At 34.4% G+C, this 23,009-nt stretch overlaps 1 protein-coding gene across 3 annotated transcripts in view; it reads left to right on the top strand.

Annotated features, from left to right (window-relative positions):
- LOC124360837 (KH domain-containing, RNA-binding, signal transduction-associated protein 2-like) overlaps nt 1-16,737 on the top strand; it is a 293,477-nt gene extending 276,740 nt beyond the window's left edge. Inside the window, exons 5-9 of one of the 3 annotated variants that reach the window (XM_046814780.1) lie at nt 3,001-3,117; nt 6,047-6,193; nt 6,301-6,517; nt 10,295-10,469; nt 14,598-16,737. In XM_046814780.1, the coding sequence (XP_046670736.1) occupies nt 3,001-3,117; nt 6,047-6,193; nt 6,301-6,517; nt 10,295-10,469; nt 14,598-14,670 (729 nt within the window). In that variant the 3' untranslated portion in view covers nt 14,671-16,737. Of the gene's footprint in view, nt 1-3,000; nt 3,118-6,046; nt 6,194-6,300; nt 6,518-10,291; nt 10,470-14,597 lie in introns of all 3 variants that reach the window. The other 2 variants (XM_046814778.1, XM_046814781.1) reach the window with 2 other exon arrangements.
- The last annotated feature ends 6,272 nt before the right edge of the window (nt 16,738-23,009 follow it).

Below are 23,009 nucleotides of genomic sequence, written 5' to 3'. Positions count from 1 at the left end.
GACGAGAAACCGCGGGTTAACCGCAACTGCACTCACAACAGTGATGGGACAACCGAATAGTCGAATAGTATTCGAATACAGCCAGGTTATTCACATATTCGAATACCTCAAAATTAATTCGAATTCTTTTGAAATGAATAGAATTTCTCTGGAAGAATTGAATTCAAATAGAATATTCGAGAGCTGTATTTACATTCATGTAGAAATATTTATTGTAGTGTTTTAAATAAATAAATAAATATATATATATATATATATAATATATATATATATATATATATATATATATATATATATATATATATATATATCTGGACTCTGAAAAAAATAAGTAAGGGGATATTTATAATCAATAATTATATCAACTAGTAGTTTTTCGATTAATGGACACATTTGTAAGCAATAAAGACAAAAATTAATACATTCTTGAAGCTCTTTTCTTATTGGAAATTAGATATTAATTATTAATAACAATCTATATTATGGGAGTGTTTATTTTAAATTAATATATAACAAAAATTAATGTTTATTTCATATTGTTGTGTACGAACAAAATATGATTGGCTTAAATCTATCCCTCCGATGATTGACAATAAAACCTGCAGTAAAAAAGTGTCTTTCAAACGGAACTGAAGCAGTAGGTTAGATATTTTTTTTCTGAAATTCATAAACCATGAGCATGACATATTAAAAGGAGACGCAAAAAGGACAGGGATTTTACTACCTTTTTGGCATGGGAAATTCCAGATAACAAAGAAATAATAGATGGTTGGAAGGAAGTAAGACAAATCTAGACTTGTTTGTTAGAGATACTCAGCGTAGATAATGTATTCGAATACAAGTATTAAAATTTAAGGGTGTTTCGAGTACACCTTATTCGATTCTTTTATACATTCGATTCTCCCGCCAGTAACTCACAGACTAAACCATTTTGGAAGGAACGCATGTAGGGGAAGGTGATACAGTTCCTCTCCTCTTCCGCAAGACGTAGCCTTCCCCTGTACAAAATAGCGGCTCGACTAAAACAGCCTGCTCCAAAATCTACGTGTCACTGACAATACAAGTGTCCCCGCCCGTAACGTTACTACCTTTGGTTTGGACTGTACCACGTCCTTTTGTGTGGATGAAAGAGGGAAGGGTCACGCTGAGCTACATGGTTAATCAACTAATGCGAAGTTTCCGTAAATATTAAATACTGAGGATTGAAATTAGGAACATAAGTTGAATTAAATGGAAAAGAGCTCGCAAATTATCGGTTTTAAAATGTAAGCAGTAAAATGTGTATATGTTAAGCACTGCAGAATACTGCATACATTTGCACAACATATATCCCTACTTTGGAAAACATAAAATAAAAATATGATTCTCGTACTAACCTACTTTTCTATTCACAAACTGATGCATGTCTTCTGCTTTCATGACAAACTGCGGTACTTTGCGAGTGTATTTTGTATCTCGAGGTTTATACAGTATGTCAACCTACGTACTGTAACAGTACACAACTTACTGAACCTAATACCATGAAAATTTGCCTCACGGGCTAAACAGCGGGTTTGTTAACTAACCCCAGAGCTCTAACCAGTAAGAACTGAAAATAATAACAGAACTACTAACCTATATCAAAAAGCTGCATATACAATCATTCATTGTAACAAAACTTATAGTTACTGGTTAAGTAAACGTTTCTCTCTACGTTTCTTCAGATATACTGATGGCCTTTACGTACTATCGAAAACTTTAAAAATAATTAAAAACTCATAAACATAAAATTTTGAAACTATTATAAACGGTTGTGCAGTAAAACTTGGACTCGATGTAGTAACCTATAAAGTACGTAAAGAACGTAATGAAATTTTCCCAAAATCTATATATATATATATAAATGCGAATGTTTGTTTGTATGTTCCGTTATAACTCTGGAACCAAAGCACGAAACATCGTGAAATTTTGTACAGTGATTCTACACGTTCCTGGAAGTAACATAGGCATACTTTTAGAGAGGTGGCTGTTTCGCTGTTTGTATATATGTCCTTTATAGAATAGTAAACTATTTGACCGATCATTATGAAAATTTGTATGTATATTTATTTTTCAACGGAGAAGGTTTATATGCTATGCCTATACATGTATCTCGCCACCAGGCGGCACTGCAAAAGTTACAAGTTTTTAAAGCGCCTGCACACTATAAACTGCGATTACGAGACAGTTAAGTATATTAAATAGCGAAAAACTATTTGAAGGCGCTAAGCTTTGATGTATATTTGTCTTCAAAATACATTTCTGCTTGAACTTAAAGCTTTAGTGTTAGACCACTTTATAATAAAGTACATGTACGTAGACAATGGCTATAAACATACACTTTTGACAGATTTTCTTGATCGTGGCAACAATACAAACTCTACTTCGTCGTTGGAAATATAATTCATTTGAATACACGGGCAAAGCTTACGAAAAGCGTGTGAAGCCGCGGGAAACAGCTAGTACTGAGAAAATGCCATGAAGCCTTGTTTCAATGTTCTTAATTTATCAAACTCAGAGCATTGAAGTGACAAGTTAAAATGTTTATAGTAACAATAATATTCATGTTCCTTCGTAGGCGCTCACTAAGAAAAGTTTTGATTTTCGGCTTGAGAGAACCATCACAGTGAGTTTTGATCAATTATTTAAACTTACAATTACCTCGGAATAAAGAAATATTTTCTAGCTCAAACAGAAACTTAACTCAACATTTTGGGCGAAATTCAAAATATTGCGTACACGAATTGTACCGAGGACAAAAGCGTTGGAAGATTCGATCAGCTGTTTCAGTATAAAAACTAAAAATTAATTATAAATAGATTTTTACTACACATATTTAAGTATTAGCCATTAATTGTATGTTAATACACCTTAAATGTACATTATAGTATTTGTATAACAGTATGTATGAAGTAAATTGCAAAGCAGCATTGCTTAGGCAAGTGTATATGTCAAATAAATAATTGGGTTTTGTGATTTCAGTTCAACTTTGTGGGGAAGTTGCTAGGGCCTAAAGGAAACTCGCTGAAGCGACTACAAGAGGACACGATGACCAAAATGGCCATCCTGGGAAGAGGTTCTATGAGAGACAGGCATAAAGTAAGTTTGTTTGCCGCTAATGTAATTATGTAGCTTCAATTTAGTTGTTTGAAACTAATATCAATAGTCTTATTTAAATCTGGCATCGTAAAATTGATAAACGTTTCACAACATCTAACATTAATTTATATGGTTTTCATGTTTAAATTGAAAAGGTTTAAGTATTTGTTACTAAACAAATGATACTAATTATCTATGTTAAAACTTCAACATTGAATTCTTGCAAGCCCTGTATCATTGTAACTAGACAAGACGTTACAAAGGCTGTAGAATACCATGGTATTCACTTTTTGGGGTTGAAAGGTATGAATTAATAATTGTGTGTTAGTAAATTCCCTTGTTATTTTAAGTTTTAAATTCGCCTCAAAACCTAACATGGAGGTATTTTACTCAATTATCAAGGATGTGGTCAGCGAGGGAGTCCAGGAGGTCCAGGGCGTCTCCAAATTTTCAATTTTTCAATTACTTTTTTAGCAAAAGTACTGAAAAATGTTACTGACATGTGCTGCTGAAAGATCAATCTCAACATTGAAACGGGTCAAAAACTTTTTAAGGAACAAAATGGGGAATGAGCGGTTGGTTAACTGCACTTGCTTTTATTTATGTCTATGGGAAAATATCAGTCGTATTGACCTCCCCCCCCCAATAAATGTTTCCTGGCTAAGTTCTTGCCAATTGTATAGGTATTGTCAACCATAAATAAAAAAAAAATATTCAGATTTATCGTCAGGCATTCCACTTTAATAATGGTGTGGTGTAATTAACAATAAACATAAACAATGTTCAAATGTATCGTCAGGCATTCCACTTTAATAATTGTGTAGGTATAGTCAACCACAAATAAAAAAATATTCAAATTTATCGTCAGGCATTCCACTTTAATAATGGTGTAGGTATAGTCAACTATAAATTAAAAAAATATTCCAATTTTTCGTCAGGCATTCCACTTTGTTAATGGTGTAGGTATAGTCAACCATAAATTAAAAAATATTCCAATTTTTCGTCAGGCATTCCAATTTATTAATGGTGTAGGTAGTCAACTATAAATTTAACAAATATTCCATTTTGAAACAAATATTTATCTTTGAAAAATATTTCTGTGATTACTAAAACTGTAAAAGTAGTGAAAGACTCTTTTGTACTCAACGAAGAATTTTAACAGGATTCTTTGATTAGAGCTTACTATTGACGATAAAAGATTTAATGGATAAAATATTTTCTGTAATTTGTGATAGTTATGGCTCTTTCTATCGTTAACTCTCTTACCCTTTTTTGGTCTTTGGATATAGTATCTCGTAATATTTAAAATGCTCGAGATTACTATATATATATATATATATATATATATATATATATATATATATATATATATATATATATATATATATATTCAAGGGTTTTTAGCCTTTTTTTGCACCCAGAAATGAACATGTAGGCAGTGTAGGTTCAGTGTATATTTGGTAACCGAAGGTACGACTGTCCGTGGCGGAGACGGTGTTGCTGTGAGCCGATGTTGGCCAGCGTCATTGTTCCCACGTGCCCTACATACGAGCTTTTGTTGTGCTCCACTTTGTCACTAATGAAGCAATTCATAATGTCGACCGCTTCGCACTCATGCATCAAACGTTTTCGCGCCTTTTAAACACACGGAATGCTCCTATTTCAATCAATATTACATCAACAGATCCGGGAAAATTTCCTCATTTGTTCTCCGGTCATTTGAATATCTCACGGGTGTCCTTGTATTAAAGGATATTTAATATCCTTAATCCATTCACGTGGTAGATCGAAAAATTCAAGTTGGAGAATGACTAAGTTAACGAATAATAAACATTCATTAAGGAAATAAGTGTTTAAAATGTTTTTATACATGATGTATAACATCATGTATACTAGTTCTTTATTTAAAGTTTGTTATTGAAGAGTTTGGAAGGTTTGATAGTATATCAGAATTTCGGACATTTGCCACCTTAAGGTTATAAAACGTATATAACAACGTTTCGAGAATTGAAATCTATCCTCTTCGTCAGGTGAGTTATTAATACGCACTAAAATAACGAATAGAAAGAAATAAAGAGAAAGAAAAGGGGTCTAACATACCTGAAAGCTGCTTGGAGTCCAGTCCAGGCGTTGTCACTGCACACGATGCAAGTCCTGAGCACCAATCACTAGTACGAGGATAACAATCACACATCACACTGGCACAGGCTACAGTGGCATACTGTAGGTATAGTAGGTACCTGTAGGCCTAATCTATAGTATACATGTAACGCGAACACAATACACAATTATAAAATACAAATTATTACACAAATTCTTATTATGAACGAACTAAAGTGTTTATGACCATTTAATATTGAGTTTTTGATATTAAATATTTTTGTTGAACTTAATTGTTCAAAACAAATAGTCTATATTTGTTGTGGTGTTATTAGTAAAAGATAAGAATAAACTAAGGAAGAGCGAGGTATGGCTTACAGTTTTTTTAAAGGATAACAAAAACTACTATATTGAAACTTTTAAAAAGAGATAATTACATGAGCAATGAGTTTCATAATCGGGTTATCCATTCTCCATCTCCAGATCAGATAAGTGTACTTAGATCGGTTAAAAAATAAAGATAAAAACATGATTTGAGTTATGGATTTGATGTTTGGTTAATCAGTTGGCTGTATGTATTATACCTTCGGAGTAAGACAGTCTATTTGTACAAATTTACAACAGTTTTCTAATAGTTACTCTCAGGTAAAATATTACAAAATTGTGAACGATTGTGATGGTGCTCTACTGAGGTTTGCTTACATGCTTAGTCTTTAAATAATGCATAATTGTATCAATATCAAATATAAATGTGTTTCTTTAAGAAGGATTGGTTTATAATGTTTACATAAATGTACATTAATAACCTTAAGAATTGAACACTTTTTAGGAGGAAGAGCTTCGAAACTCCGGAGATCCGAAGTTCTCGCACCTCTCTGACGAGCTCCACGTGGAGGTGACAGCGTTCGCTCCACCTGCGGAGGCACACGCTCGCATCGCGTACGCTCTGGCCGAAGTGCGGAGATTCCTAGTCCCTGTAAGTCCGTACTCTTACAGACTGACCAGCATGATTAATAACTTGATTCGGAGAAATGGGAACTTGTGGGAGTGTTTCGAGGGAAACTGATGAGTGATATTTGTCAGGATTACAACGATGAGATCCGGCAAGAGCAGATGTGGGAGATGCAGATCCTGAACACCGGCAAGACTGAGGTGCAGAGTGACGGCAGTGAGACGGTGGGCGACAGCACGGGCTCCTCACAAGGCAGTATGTCCCCCCAGGAGCAGTCGACGTCACCACCGCCCTCGGCGGCCCAGCACCCCGCGCTGCGTGGAGTCTCCAAACCTACCAACAACTCAGGTATCGTGGTTCTTGTCGTAGCTGAGCAGGAGTAGTAGCTCACTAGAAATCTTGGGTGTAGCAGTAATATCTGACTTCAAACCTCGTGAGCAGCAGTAGGCCTAGTAGCTCACTACAAATCTCGTGAGCAGAAATAGTAGCTCATTTAAACTATCGTGAACAGCAGTAGTAGCTCACTATAAATCTTGTGAGCAGCATTAGTAACCCACTTCAAATATCGTGAGTAGCAGTAGAACCTCATTACCCATTTCGTGAGCAGAAATGGTAGCCCATTTAAACTATCATGAACAGCAGTAGTAGCTCACTATAAATCTTGTGAGCAGCATTAGTAACCCACTTCAAATATCGTGAGCAGCAGTAGAAGCTCATTACCCATCTCGTGAGCAGAAATGGTAGCTCATTTAAATTACCGTGAACAGCAGTAGTAGCTCACTATGGATCTTGTGAGCAGCATTAGTAACTCACTTCAAATATCGTGAGCAGCATTAGAAACTCACTACAATTTCGAGAGCAGGAGTAGTAGCTCACTACAAATCTTGTGAGCAGCAGTAGTAGTTCATTAAATATCTCGTGAGCAGAAGTAGTAGCTCACTACAAATCTCGTGAGCAGCATTAGGAACTCACTAAAATTTCGAGAGCAGGAGTATTAGCTCACACAAATCTTGTGAGCAGCAGTAGTAGTTCATTAAATATCTCGTGAGCAGAAGTAGTAGCTCACTACCAATCTCGTGAACAGTAAACAACCATTAGTATTAAGTAGCCATAAAAATTGAGTTCCATTATTATCCTGGTTTCAATCTTGTATACGCTTCTAAACATATGTGTTGGATTAAATTTTTGTTCTTTGAATTTGGAAATGGTTTTTATAATCTAGAATTTTCGAACTTTTAGTTACAATATCACAAAGGGATATTCCTGAATTGTGCTGACAGCTCGAATTTGTTGAATAGATCATATAATAGTTGAAGATAGATAATTTTATACTGAACAAGTACACAATCATATTTTTCTTATAATCCACGGAAAAGGTTTTTGAGAAAGAAATCGACTGTCTTTCTAATTTTGGTTGAGGTCAAAATGAGAGCTTATAAAGAAAATTACACATATGAAACGATACTTTTTTCAGATCATAATTTCTAGTTTTATATATGATCTTCTCTTACTTAAAACAAACTGTGAGATACAAATAATAATCCCATCATCGTCAGAAAAAACTGAATATACATACTTTATGGGGTTTTATATGGTTGGCTAACGAGATTTATCGTTTATTTACGAGAATAATGGTTGATTTTAACTGTGTTATGTTAGGAAAAACTTAATTCGAGAAAAAAATATAATTTCATGTTTTAACCCTTTTGATACTCTACCATTTCCGCTACTAATTCAACGTGGCTGACTATCAATTTCTTTTTAGTAGAAATTCCTCAATTTCAAAAATACTAGATTGTGTTTTTGTATAGCTCAAATTGGCTATTAGAAACGCTTAAGATTTAAATGCGGAGCAATTCTTAGAAAGTCATGATGTGCCATAGTTTTAATCTTCCATGTAGAATCAACACAGAGAGTGATCTAGTTTTCTTCAACTTCAAATGATAAATAGTCTCTCAGTAATTGCAACTTTAATTTGTAAAGAAAGATGTTATGCTTTTGGAAACCATTCCCTTTGACGAAGTTCAAAGTTTGAAAGACGAAAGCCAAAGGTTGTTTCTTAAGTCTGCATTTATTTGCCATCCGGCTCCGTCCTTCTTTTTGAGTGGTTTCGTATTTAAATAGTTACACGCCAAGATGTTCTAATGGGAATTGGAATTTGTTATTTTGTGTTATGAGAGCTCTGCTTGAAAAGTTAAGCTTAGCAAAGTGTTTAATATTTTACAGATCATCTAATAAACTTAGTTTTATTGAAGTGTTGAATTTTAAACCCTCGTGTCTTTAACTTCAGTATGAATATGTCCAAAGCATCACGTTAATACGTGTTCTATACAAATTTATATTCTTATCAATAATGTATAATTATTGTTAAGTGAATTGTTTCAGATAAGGTTTAGTAGTCGTCTAAGTAGTTGGATACAATGTAATGTTAAAACTAAAATCTCATATATAAAACAATTTATAATGAATATTTTCTGAGTCGTATGACGCCGTAGTCAAAGGAAAGTATTTAATTAAGAGTTCAAATTGTTGACTCAATTACTCTAATGAATTTCCCTCTTCTGATCGCCCTTCTTCATTAACATCAAATAAGGCCGACTTGATTACTATGGCTTAGAGAGAACTTTCCACTTCATCTAACTTTAATTTGTATGATAATTCCAAAATATTTCTAAGAAGATATATCTGCTTTCAATTCATAATTGAATGGTTTTAATTAAAAAATGTAGTCTATTTAATAGGTACATAAAATTATTATTTTGAATACATAAATTACACAGGTGTATATCGATTATAACAATTAGCTATATTATTACATTCTTTTATGGGAATAATGCATTTGGCAAGTACGAAAAGATTTTGGAGAAGGGGGGGGGGTTGGTTCAGTACGAATGTTGAGTTCAACTCCATTTCACCTTCTGCTTAGTGCAACTTATATCAATTGTAAACCTCATGAGGCAAGGAGAAAATCTATCCGATTAGATTAAATGTTTTTACAGCCTAGTTGTCTCTGATGTCAAGCTGTGGAATGAGTTTGTTTCAGCTTCTTCTTCGTCGACTTTTTTTGACCTCTTCAGACTCCACGAGTCAAGTCTGTGGCAGCGTCAGATTTCAGACGCTGCACTAAGTGGAAGGTGAAATTTAGATGAACTCAACAATAGGAAAGATAGTCTTTACCCAACTGATTGTTTCTAAGCTTTTCTGCCCTTGATCTGTTAACCCCATAAATAAGTCATTACAATGTCTAATTTGCTAACCAACATGGAAGAGACTCTATATGCCATCTTCCCAATGGAAAATTACTGGCCTTCAACTTTTTACCCAAATTGGTACTTTTATTCCTTGCACGAAGAGGAACCTACAATTTTTACCAAATTTAAAGTCTCCAGAACCTTTCTATCAAGATTTATCGCATCGAAGAATGGCCATACAACGGTCTATCAGGTTCTTTATAACAATCTTGTCTTAGTATATGACAACAAATTCCTTTACTTTGTATACCCTCCTATTTTGACCACTAATGTAACACGATTGGTGATCGATTAAAAAAAAAATTCACTATCGATTAAAAATTTCTGTTCACGGTTCCTGTAATATAAACATGGATACACTTAGATTTCGACTTCCACCAGAGCGAGCGTGGTTGACAATTAATTTCTTTCTCGTAGGGTTCTATACGTTTCTCTAAGTCCCATACTGTGTGCTTGTCACAGCAATGGTCCTTGGGTCCTGGCTACAAATATCCCGCGTTTCCTTGCATTTAGACCCTTCCTGTTATTATAGCAACCAAGCACAAGTGTGGTTCACTCTCCTTATTGTCAGTTTGTGAACCGCTGTATATGAATCTGATAGTCATATTATTTATAATCATAGACATATATTCACCTTCCACTTAGTGCAGTGCCTGAAGTCTAACGCTGTGCCTTGAATCTTGAAATCTATCTGAAGAGATCCCAAACAGTCGGCGACGAAGAATTTCAGGATTAAAATCTATCACAGTGTTAGACTTCAGACGCTGCACTAAGTGGAAGGTGAACTGGAACTGAACTTAACATTCTTATTGACTCAACCCTTCCCACCATTGCTCTACGTTATGAGTTCTGTATTGTCGATGGTTGCCAGCAGGAGGTGTGACGAGCACAGGAGGACGCAAGAGGCCTCTCCTGCCCGGGGGCGGGACCAGAGTAGCGATGTCACCCACCAAGCGAACAGTTCTCTCTATCTTGGCCAGAGCTCGTGCCGCTCAAGCCAAGGAACTGCTTTCTACACCCTATCAGCCCTTGGCACATATCGCCAGCGTGTAAGTGTTTGCATGGATCAGCCCTTTGCACATATCGCCAACGTGTTTGCATGGATCAGCACTTGGCACATATCGCCAGGGTGTAGTGTTTGCATGGATCAGCCCTTGGCGCATATCGCCAGCGTGTAAGTGTTTGCATGGATCGGCCCTTGGCACATATCGCCAGGGTGTAAGTGTTTGCATGGATCAGCCCTTGGCGCATATCGCCAGCGTGTAAGTGTTTGCATGGATCAGGCCCTTGGCACATATCGCCAGGGTGTAAGTGTTTGCAAGGATCAGCCCAGCTATCAGCCTTGGCACATATCGCCAGCGTGTAAGTGTTTGCAAGGATCAGCCCTTGGCACATATCGCCAGCGTGTAAGTGTTTGCAAGGATCAGCCCTTAGCACATATCGCCAGCGTGTAAGTGTTTGCAAGGATCAGCCCTTGGCACATATCGCCAGCGTGTAAGTGTTTGCATGGATTGGCCCTTGGCACATATCGTCGTACACGCTACAATGCCCCATTGGCACTGTAAAATATGCAATATAATATAAGGTCTAAACCATCTAAATTCAGGTAGGTATCCAAAAATCCTCCCAAATTATAGATTACATCTAAATACAACGAGACATTATATTATCGTCAGATATGTGACTCTATAACGGTAAATTGGGCACAATGTACATAGTTTCCTCAGCCTTTAATTCCTCCTAAACCATCGAATATTCCAAATAACCTATTAAGTTCATCGAAGAAGAAGAGCCCAAAAACTTCGATGCTAATTCTTGTTACTCGTTGGTAATTATTTCATTGAACGTCATTGTCAGAAAATATCAAAATGCTAACTATCATGAATGGAAATAGTAAATTATTTTTATTGGGGGCTATTTGTATGAAAGCATACTAGTTGGGATTGGCATTATACAATAGATTAGTAATTTTGTTCTCAAGTTGAATTTTATTTTACCTGACAACTGTTTTACTAATTCTTTATTCTTATCAAGGACGGGTTGAAGAACCAACGTAGCTCATAATACACACCTGCTGCTTGATTTCTGGTGTTCAAAAAAGAGAACATATTTAGCTATCATTGGATAAAACACGTCCGTCAGAAGTTATCTCACAATTACCTCTGAAATCGGTGTATACGCTTGGTTGTCGGAATTGTACAGTTTCCACTTCCTCTTCAGTAATTATCAATTTGGTGAGCGGAAACACACAGCCCAGTAAATCAATATTGCCCTGGACCATTGGAGGCAGGACGTCCGCTCTGTTGTGTGTTTGGGCATTACTCAAAGTTTCAGTACCCTAAGTGGTTTCTAGGTGTTTATTGAACATCCGCAAAAATAGGTTTATTTAATTGGATGATAGGTTCAGATAGTGGTGTGGGTTCACATTCATGTTTATCCCCTGTTTTTGGAAAGTGAACATACTCTGAATCAATGAGTGGAGGAGATATTAGTATATTATTGAATTTGAATGCACAATTCAATTTAGTAATCGATTTTAGGTAGATTTCTAAATTTCAGAGTCATTTACTTTAACTTTCATGAAGACAGAAGAATGTTTTAATTTAATTTACTCCTCGTTCATTTATAGGCATCCAAGGAGAAATAATGGAAGAGAAATAATGAGAAATTTTAGGAATATGAGTTCTGACTTCAAAAAATAACTTATGTTGTAATTATTTTTAAAATATAAGGAAATTACATATTTTAAAGAAAATATAAAAAATATATTTTCCAAAATACAATATTATCACTTACCAATTTCATTTTACACATACTGCATACGAATTTGATATTCTATTGGCATGTTTGCATGATAACACTCAATATTACTTTACGTGCATACAAGCCTACTTAAAGTAACAACGTATTTTTCTTTTTTTCATGGCTTTAGTGAAGGTATCTCATATAGCTGTAATTATTTTAACCAACCCAACCGCTCTTTTTTTATTGCACTATTACCGCTATTTGTTGCTGTGAATGTGCACTATTAACCATGCAATGTGTCGTATTAAAATAATGGATTACAATATTGTTATCAGGAATTTAAATTAAATTAAACTATTATATACAGCAAAAGTCATATGAATACTCGATGTGCTATTAACCCTTACAGTGCCAGAGTCCCTTGTAGACTTTCTCTTTATGCGTGTGTGTGTGTGTTTTTTTTTTTAAGGAAAACTACAATTCCCTTTTAAGCCTTACTCTGTGTGAGGATCTTCTTCAACAGAATAAGGGGCAGAATCGATACAGTACAAAGGTACCAATAAAAAGTGGTACGGTCCCAATCACTTGAACCTGTGTTATATCAGACTGAGATCCAAAGTCTCATGACTTAGAATTTAAGAATTAAAATTTCACCTTTCATTGTAGGACACTCTGTCCTTCAACCTTGGTTGTATCGTGGTACTTTCTGTATATGTGTGCATTTAGTGGTCAACAATGTTTCACCGTACAATTATGTATCTTAAGTTTCTCATACCCATATGGAATTCTGATATAGCCCTTTATACGAATTACAACAAAATTATCATTTGTGTATTGGAAACTCTTATTTTATCCGATGATGTAACGAATAATTCATGGTAATTTTACTCTTGGAAATTTATATTTCGATTTATCTCACTGTTACACGCATGCAATTTTTTTTCAGTTTGTGAGATTTTAAGGAGAAACCATTTCCCTTTTAAGCCTTACTCTGCCCGTCCCCATGGGCCACTGGTCTGTGCGAGGATCTTCTCAAACAGAATAAGGGGCAGAATCGATATAGTTCAAGGTACTAATGTACTAATAAAAATTACTATGGTCCCAAACCTGAACCTACGCTATATAAACTGAGATCCAAAGTCCGATGCCTTAGTCCGTCCGGCAATCGGCTCTCCTAAACGTTAAACCAAACATTTTAAACCTTCATTTATAGAGCATTTTTCTTATTTTTAGGAATAAATTGCCGCTTAAAATTTAACCTTTTCTTGTAGGACACTCTGCATTGAGCTCAACAGTGCAGTTCAATATTTCAATGAGCTCAACCTCAAAACAAAACCTTTGAAATCTAAATTCATTCAACTTAGTTTGCGACAAACAGATTCAGATTGTAGTCCAACAGTCATATTTGACGAAACTGAAATCACTGAAGTGTACTCAATGAAATTCCTTGGAATACACCTAGATCGAGGTTTGACTTGGGATTGTCATGTAGACCATGTTTGTTCAAAGTTATCCTCAGGCATTTATGTCTTGAGGAAACTGTCCGAATACTGCCCAACTCAGGTACTGATGATGGCATATTATGCACTGATCTACCCACACCTTTCTTACGGATTGGCATTGTGGGGAGGTTGCACAAGCACAAACCTTTCCAGAATTTTCATCCTTAAAAAAAGCAGTTCGAACAATTGCAAAACTGCAATGGAAAGAGTCTCGTGCAAGCCATTAAAAAAAAATGAAACTGTTGACATCACCTTGCGTCTACATCTTGGAAACGTGTCTTTTTTGAAATCCAAATGCGAACATATAAAAGGTAGTGAATTACAATCTTATGCATCTAGAGGCAGTGATAACTACCGAACTGGGTGACACAAAACGGTAGCTCACGAGCGTTTGCCTTCTCAGGCAGGAGTTCGAACTGTCAAAAACTTGCCGAACTCGATAAAAATTGCCCCCATGCTGAAGGCTTTTCAAAACTCGTCTAAAAACAACATTTACTACACACGCGTTCTACCGTATAGACGAGTTTAAGGCACGCAATTGAGAGACCTCTCAATTGGTTGACTGACCGGGGAAGTGGTGGATAAATTCGAATGAATGAGAGAGAGTGAACGCAAAAATTGTATGTTTGAAAGAGACTTCGATACTAGAATGAATAGGAAATTTTGCTAAACAATTTAAAGATTGCTATAAATAACATTGAATTCATATTATACGCATTAAATAATTTATTATTATTATTATTACCTTGATTGTACTGTGATGCTTTCTATGTGTGCATGTAGTTTCTTATTATCTTAAGTTTCTCTCTACCTAAATGGAATTCTGATACAGTCCTGGCTACGAATTAAAACAGAGTTATCATCAGTGTATTGTGAACTTTAATTTCCCCCGATGATCATAGCAATGACGTCTGAACGTGCATGTTCCAGGAGGCCGCTGACCGCCATCCCTGGTCTGCGGGAGGACACCATTCTGACAGGAGCAAACCTGATCCTCAACTAATCCTTCGCCGTTCTCACCCGAGGCTTCCTCCTCCTGCAGCTCTCTGTCATCTACATCACAAGTTTTTACGTGCAGACCCAACATCCGGTAGCTGTAAGATCCCGTTTCTTGTAAATAATATGTTTATGAAGTGTTGAATATTCGAGCATTAAGCCCCATGGAACTGCTGTACATCGACTTAACCCCGGGTCCCTTTGTAACTGGATGATTTTATAACCACTGAACAAACTTGACGGGAGGAACCCCTCCCTGGACCAACTAAGTGTATGTATCGCTGTACTTACTAAAGGTGTACTACCTGTAGGTGTTGTGATGACTGTCCCCACACCGCCACTAGCACACCGTCAATAAACCTTAGCACAATCTCTCACGTCAATCATCCGAATTAAACTTCAGTGTATTATAATTCCATTACAACTTAAACGTGTCACTACTACAATTAAACTTTTTTATTGCCTTTTACTAGTTTTTTTGCATTTATTTCTTTACTCGTAACGGTTTTGTTAATTTCATGACAGTTAATGTTTGAGATGTTTTCTCATTTATATGTACAAAATTAGTTCATACATCTACGCTAGCTGGTAATTTCATTGAAAAAAAAGCATACAAGTGTATGGTTTTAAAAAGCTGTACAAAGTATGATTTGTTGGTTGCGGTAGATATTTTTATTTTGGCAAAAATACAATATAATTTTGCTAAGGGTGTATTATTAATTCCTTTCTAACAGTATAACAGTTACATAATTTGTAAAATTCGGTTTCTTTACGTACTTATAAAACTATTCTCTAGTGTTAAGTTTGTGCGATCTCTTCGTAATTGTAATTTTAGTGCTCACTTACAATAATATGGTCATGATATATTAGTGGTTCTGGATATTCAGTGTTAGTGATTAAAATCGAATAAACTGTATGTACGCATATGCTTTAAATCTGTGTAACACTTAACTACTTCTTTATAAAAAACACTTGCTAAATTACTGCCACCTTAAAGGCCAACACTGTTTGGGTTTAAAATGGAGGCGGCCAAGCGGACCTAGTAAATTAAACATATTTTTATGTAATACCTCACATTAATATCAGTCTAGCATAAATAACGAACCGTAACTCAACATCACCTAAACGAATAAACTAATAAAGTTGTTTTTGAAGCAATAATATTGTGAAATTTACATAGAAGTAGTTACCACAACGTTTTACTGTACAGATTTTAAGAAAGAGATTACTATATTATATATACACTTTTATATTTGTATGGTATGGAGATTTTATACTGATCTTGTTTATGAAACATGGGTATCACACTAGTTTATGTCAATAGTAACGTTTAAGTCGCATTAAAATTATAAAATATTAACAGTGAAATAAAAAAATTATTGGTTTTGAAACAAAAGTAATTAACATGTATATTGGTTTAACGAAAATCATTGTAATTATCGGGATGAATTCTTGAAGGGAAAAGAATTTCATTATTGCCGAGCACAACCAAAGACTGTACCGTAACTTGCATGTTGGCCTATTCAAACAACGATACGTTTTCTTGTTAAGTAACTCTCTTACGATCCGACGCTTTTTTCTGAAACATATACAACCATACTTCAATTAATATATATTACGATAAACATAGGATGACTAAGTATGTGCAATTTTTCGAAATCTGTTCATGCGTTAGAAGAACGCTCTACCGATGTTATTGAGTGTTATTGTGTAATATTAGGTAAGTTATTGATGTGTTATTTGAGTTTTTCGGTTCGTGTATCACTGGGCTTGCTATGAGATCGCTATTGGCTTCTATACACAATGTAAATTGTTACAACTAACGTCATACCGTAAATATATATAGTATTTTGTAATGTAATAACAGTATTGCACTTGTAGCAAATAAAAGCGTCACTGTAAAGAATACGGGGAACTTTATTAGATACTTTTGCTCACTATCAAAGTATTAGCGAATAACGATCTCGAGACTGACGTGGTATGGTAATGTATATGTTTTTTATACAACACTCGCACCTTCAAATTCCTATCGATGTTCTACCAAGTGGAATAAAATATATTATATTGTACGATATGTTTGAGTCTTATTGTTCCTCTCCTTGTATTTTTTCCAGAAGATTTAGAAATACAAAACAAACCACACACAACGTATGATTGGTAGACAAACTCGTCAAGGGTTTAAAGCCTTCATTATGTACCATTCTGAAAAAAAAAACAAAACAAAGCCACTTTCGCATTTATAATATGATTAAGATTTGTTAAGTTTGTGTATGTGGTAAGTAAAAAAATCAAAATTTTTGAAATCTATCTTTGACCTCTTTATTCATATTGTAAAAGTAAAGTAAAGTAAAGAATGTCTTATTTTACCAGGCGAAGTTAGGGCTAAGAAGCCCTCTCTAACACTTAACCTGGGGACCAACGGCTTAAAGGTGACTTCCGAACCACCACCAATGGCCGGGCAGGCGGGCCGCTTGCAAGGACAGGATCGCTCAGCGGTCACCTGTCCAAGCAGCAGCCACGCTCTGGCGTTGCTTGATCTGGTTATCTTGCGATAACCGCCGTACCCACTACACTGCGCCATTGGCTATATTGTGATGTGTGATTTGAGAGAAATAAAGATTATGACTCTAGAAGTGAGGTCCATGGTTTTGTTTCTACTTGATAAATTCCTGTTAATTTGAAACAATCTTCGAAATTATTTCGGTTGTGTTCAATCGCATGTGCAGATATGGTGGTGGTTCGAAAGTCACCTTTAAGCCGTTGGTCCCCAGGTTAAGTGTTATGAAAGGAATCTTAGCCCTAACTTCGCCTGGTAAAATAAGGATCCTTTTCTTTATTTTATCATCCAGTTCTTTGAGGTGGACAAGGAATTGTAGCTTATTTTGTTGTACATTAAATAAATATCAGTTGGAATAACACCATTATATGATTCAGGAATTACTACATAGTTGGTTCTTAAATATTGGTAAGAAAGCAGTGTTGGAGTTATTAGTGTAATGCTATAGTTAGAATAGGATGCGATTATGTAAATAGCTTAAACGTCAGAAATACACCTAATAATTTCAAAATTATAGAACAGAATAAATTATTGAGACCCATTCAAAATAGCTACTTCGTACTTCAATATTGACCATGAATGATTTGAAGTTATAACAAGACATTTTGATAATAATACATACACAACAATAAAGGTAAACTTTAATGGTTATTTTTAATCTTATGCCTTGTGTTTGGAAAATTAAAGAATAGGTTAGATTAGTTCTTGAAACGTAGCTACCTATTTTCATATATAAAAACGACATTTTGAACAATCTAGTTAATGCCAACCATCTCTGAACACTTTATAATAATTGTACTATCATCAAGTATTAAATTTATAATTACTTTCTATAATCATTAGTCCGTCGATAAGAAAGAGGAGCATTATGGGTATTGAGATAAATGCAACGGCAAATTGAGCTTCTAAGTGTAAAAACGAACAAATAATTCATTGAATAAAATTCAGTAATTCGTAACTCGTGAGGATATTGTTTCAACACTACAGTGGAAGATTTATTAGAGGTAAATTATTTTGAAAATAGATGTGTTGCAAGATAAACCATGATTATAAATCTTTCAGCTGGAGGCGACAACGCAGTGTGAACGAACATGAGGAAACATCGTTTATTGCTTTTTTTAAAGTTATGTAAGACATTTAACTATTATTAATGTAGAAAAATAAAGTGTTATTTGTTACTAAAGAAAAGGGTTCGTAGCAGTTTACTAACATAAAATCATATATTACCGTTTAACATCGTAACTAAAACAGATTACTAATAAATGTTCAATGAACTGAAAAGGAGAACAATGAAGCTGTTCAATCTCTCATCAGTGCACGTAGCACTGAAATGTTTCCTTCTGTCTCGATTTAAATAAAATCCTAAAATGTTTTTGAAGAAAGTAGCTCAGATAACTAATGTGTTCAATGGTCTGTGAGAGCGAAGAAGAATGGAGTTGTTCAATCTCAGACCAAAGCTATCTCAGGTCCAAGTAGCTCTGAGATGACTTCATCTGTTAAACATGAATACATTTTTAATAATACAAATAATCATTAATTTTATGTATGGTTTTTTTATTTCAAAATAATAATTTTAGGAAAAACTTTTCTTCCCTCAAATAAAATAAAGTAAATTAAAGTTAACTTCTTGCTTCAAAAATAAAATTGAACTAAAAATTTAACTTATAAAAATTAATAAATTAAAGTTTATAATTTATTTCAAAGTAAAATATACTTTTCTCTATTATAAACGAGGCGAAATAAAACTGAATGAAAAACTTTCTGAAAAACCATTCGTACCACTTACGTCACAACCTGTTATACCTGTTATGATTGTTGGTACAGACTCAAAGTTCAAACTGCAATTTAATTATATTTCACCCAAACGTCTTTGTTAAAAGCTTTATATCTCGATGTATAAAAATTATTCTAACTGTTTAATACTAAGCGGTTATTACCAGTAACTTTTAAATAATATTAAGATGAAAGACATTTCTCTGAACTATACTTGCAACGACATTTACTCTCTTGAAAACTTGCGATATTTATAAAGTGAATTCTAATCTTCTTATTTCCCTTTTGTATCAAAATGTATACAATACTTGAAAAGAAAGCTACTATTTGTATATTAACAAAGCTCCCACTTGAAAATCGTAATTCGGCTATAAAAGAGCTACGTAAGCAAAATCCCTCGCACATGGTAAAGGTACTAAAAAACACAAATCACTAACTCAATTAACCGCAAAATAACACTCCAAAAAGACGCCGAGAATCGCGTGTAGTAGCTTTTATACCTTCCAGTACACTACCTAACAACCAAGCCTTTGATTGACCTCCAACTATCCAATCACAGGGTCAGAGAGAACAAAGTAATCTTCAAACTACCCTATTGTAAACACGTTTAAAAACTAGAGTAACAGAAAAACCTGCTATCTCACTGTATCATCCTACAACCGCAGACCCTTTTTTGAGAAACTACATAATTTAATTTACCTATACTTTGACATCTCTAATTAAATTCAAAAATATGTTCGCATATATTTTCTTCCATAAATATTTTATAAATTGCATATTTAACAAATGCTACATTTATACCCTCAAGTTGTTTTATAAGTTAGATAATATTAGGCCTAACATCATTTCGAAGGAGACTCCAATTTAGTAAACTATCCTTATCAATTCATTATCTAAATACTAAGAAAACAAAATGGAAGTAATTGTGTTTGGTTTGATTTGCAATCTGAGGTTTATCTTCCACGTCCCTGCTATAAATAAATTCTACATTAACCACTACGTCTGGAGCGATAATCAGTTGACCCTTGTCCACCAGTTATTGATTTTCCGGGAACAGCTGATAAGTCCAAGGTGCAGGTACTGTTGACAGTTGCTCTCCTCCGCCGTGTGGGTCTCGAGAGTGTGTCGCTGCAGTGTCGTGTGTCGTGTCTTGTCGTGTCGTGTCGTGTCTCTCTCTCGTGTGTTGTCGTGACAACAGTGCAGTGAACTCGTGCAGTGGTTTGGTGAAGTGTGATCTTTATAACTCGGACATGAAACAATTACCCCCTACCATTGAAATCGTACAACTCTATTCTTTTAAATTTTTTTCTGACCAGGTCTGAAAGAATTTGAAATAAATTTGATCACATCAAAATAACTTTAAATCTATTCATCAAGTCAAAATATTTCAAATAATCCATTAATACTTTTTTAACTTTATCGTGGTTTCCAATCGGTCACTAAATTTAAATTCGAAACTATTTTGTTTTTTTACATTAAACAGTGCAACATGGGTATTTCTTTAATTCACATTCATTCGACAAACATAACATAATATGGAAACATAACATGGAACATACGAGAAAACAGGTTTAGTTGCCTCATATGATTTATGAACAATAACTTGCATTCAATTAGTATTTACCACATGACCAACAATGTACGAAATATATACTGAAATATATATTATTTCTAAACAAATATAGACCTCATTGAAGCACAAAATTATTATGCAAATATTAAACTATTTTCCTGAGCCCCATATTCATGACATCCATCTCATGTTATTTATTTCAAACTCTTTCCTGTCATAAAACACAATAACACCAAATACTCAGGATTTGGTTTTATAACTTGATATTTGTGGATTCATTTATAATTTATTAAAAAATTGTTATTCCATCCTGGGAAATATTTCCTGAAAGAGAAAGTAATTGTCCATCTTCCTATGAATAAACTGTAGACATTCCATTTTATTAAACTGCTTTCAAGTCCTGGACATGGCAACGTTTTATTTTGCTTAAATCGTTTGTATGCTACACTATATAACTACAATCAGAAATCACCACCACAATTTTAAATCGTCCTTCATATTATTCTGAAATTGAAGTTTGAGTCCTGGGAGTCTACAATAAAAGATCTCCTACTTTAAACACTTTATGATTCCGGTATTATCCTTTTAATTTTGAATTCTGATTATTTTGCCTCATAAAATGTAAAAATACATCGGCCAATTGTTTACACTCATTAAACGCCGGGTTTTCTTTTGCAAATGTCACTAAGTTCGTATTTCAACACTAATTCATTACATGGTTTGAAATTAAGTTAAAATTCAAAACTTGAGTAGTCCGTCACATTATTCACAGAGTCCAAAATTTTTAAATATGTTGTTCTCAACTAATTATTGTAAAACTTTACCTGAATTAATTATTCGGAGTAATGCAACCAGTGAGTTTCAAGAAACCGTCCACTGCCGTCATGATGTCGTCGTGGAACGAAATCTTGTGCAGAGGTTCAACAATATCGATCCATTTCTAACTGCACCGAAGTACGCCGAAGTTGGTAAGTGATTTTATTTTAATCTCACATAGTACATCGTAAGGTTTTATTTACTTTGTTGATTAAAATGATTGAAATCAGTATTTTAAAATAATTTACAACATTAACCTTGTTTATGTTTAAATGTTATATATATATATTAACTGTTATCAAAATTGTCATAATATATTTATAAACTTGTTCAAACAAAGGACTTGATATACACTGTTTTATTTCAATATATTTATCGGCTTCTCCATTAAAATATATATATATATATATATATATATATATATATAATATATATATATATATATATATATATATATATATACAGTATGGTAAAAAAGTCCCGGAACGGTTTAATATATTTTTTACCAATATAGATAAAGTAATGAGACTTGGTATATCAATAATAGCCATAAATGTCTAGTTTTTTAAGGTATTAAAACTTTTTTATCCCTTATGGGGGACGGCCCACGAGGAGTCAGACAAAATTCTTAAATAGCAGCATAGGTCGAGTTTTATATAAAATTAAAGGTCTTAGTTAGTAGAACACATTGCCGCAAACCGGACCTCAAAAGGTTCACTCTAACTGAAATGGCGGCGTTTTAAAGTTATTCGTCATTTATCTGTGATGCGATGAATTAGTTCTTCTGTGTTGGCAACATTCATTGCAACAATGGGATTTCCGGGATAGTGTATTGGCCTTGAAAACTCATTAGTGGTTACATCCTTTCTATTCGGTGAAAGTTGTTTTTGACATTCCTGTTGAAAGTCCAACTGCAGGGTCATTAACTGTGTATCTTATCATTCTGAGGGTAGAATGCGTTTAGGCAGGAAACTTAATTTTCCTCATGAGCTGTTACAAAGTCGATTTTAAGTTAAGATTTGTAAAGTGTAGATTGGGTTTAATTTAATTGTTAACAGTGACTAGTTGTGAATCTTGTGATAGGGATGTCTCTGACTGAGACTGAGAGAAAAAACCTGCTTATGATGAAGGTTATGGTGACCGTGTACGATCATATGACGAAGTTGTGCATTTATTTAATGACACATTTCCGGACCGGCCACCAATATCAAAGTCTACCGTCTGTAGAACAGTCCAACGATTTCTAGATACCGGCAATGTTAAAGATCGTCCAAGAAGTGTTAGACCTTTATCTGCTACTGACGAAAATACATCCATAGAAGTATTACAAAGTTTCATCGAAGAGCCACACACATCAACAAGAACTGCAGCAACTAATCACGGAATAAGCCATGTTTCAGTGTTAAACGTTTTAAAACAAAACCACTATTATCCGTATAAGGTCAGATTGGTCCAGGAGCTTTCGGAAGACGATTTCAAAATCGTACACTGTCAACAGAAGAGTGGAATTTTGTGAGACAATGATGAATAGATATGTACAAGATCGAAATTTCTTAGCAAAAAATAACAGATAACAAATTATTCACTATCACAGCCTCGTTTCATTTCTCATATTGTTTGCAATTGC

The sequence above is a fragment of the Homalodisca vitripennis genome, chromosome 4 (genome assembly GCF_021130785.1).
Source record: "Homalodisca vitripennis isolate AUS2020 chromosome 4, UT_GWSS_2.1, whole genome shotgun sequence".
Taxonomy (NCBI): domain Eukaryota; kingdom Metazoa; phylum Arthropoda; class Insecta; order Hemiptera; family Cicadellidae; genus Homalodisca; species Homalodisca vitripennis.
Note: the sequence above shows the minus strand (reverse complement) of the source record. Positions and strands in the feature narration are given on the sequence as shown.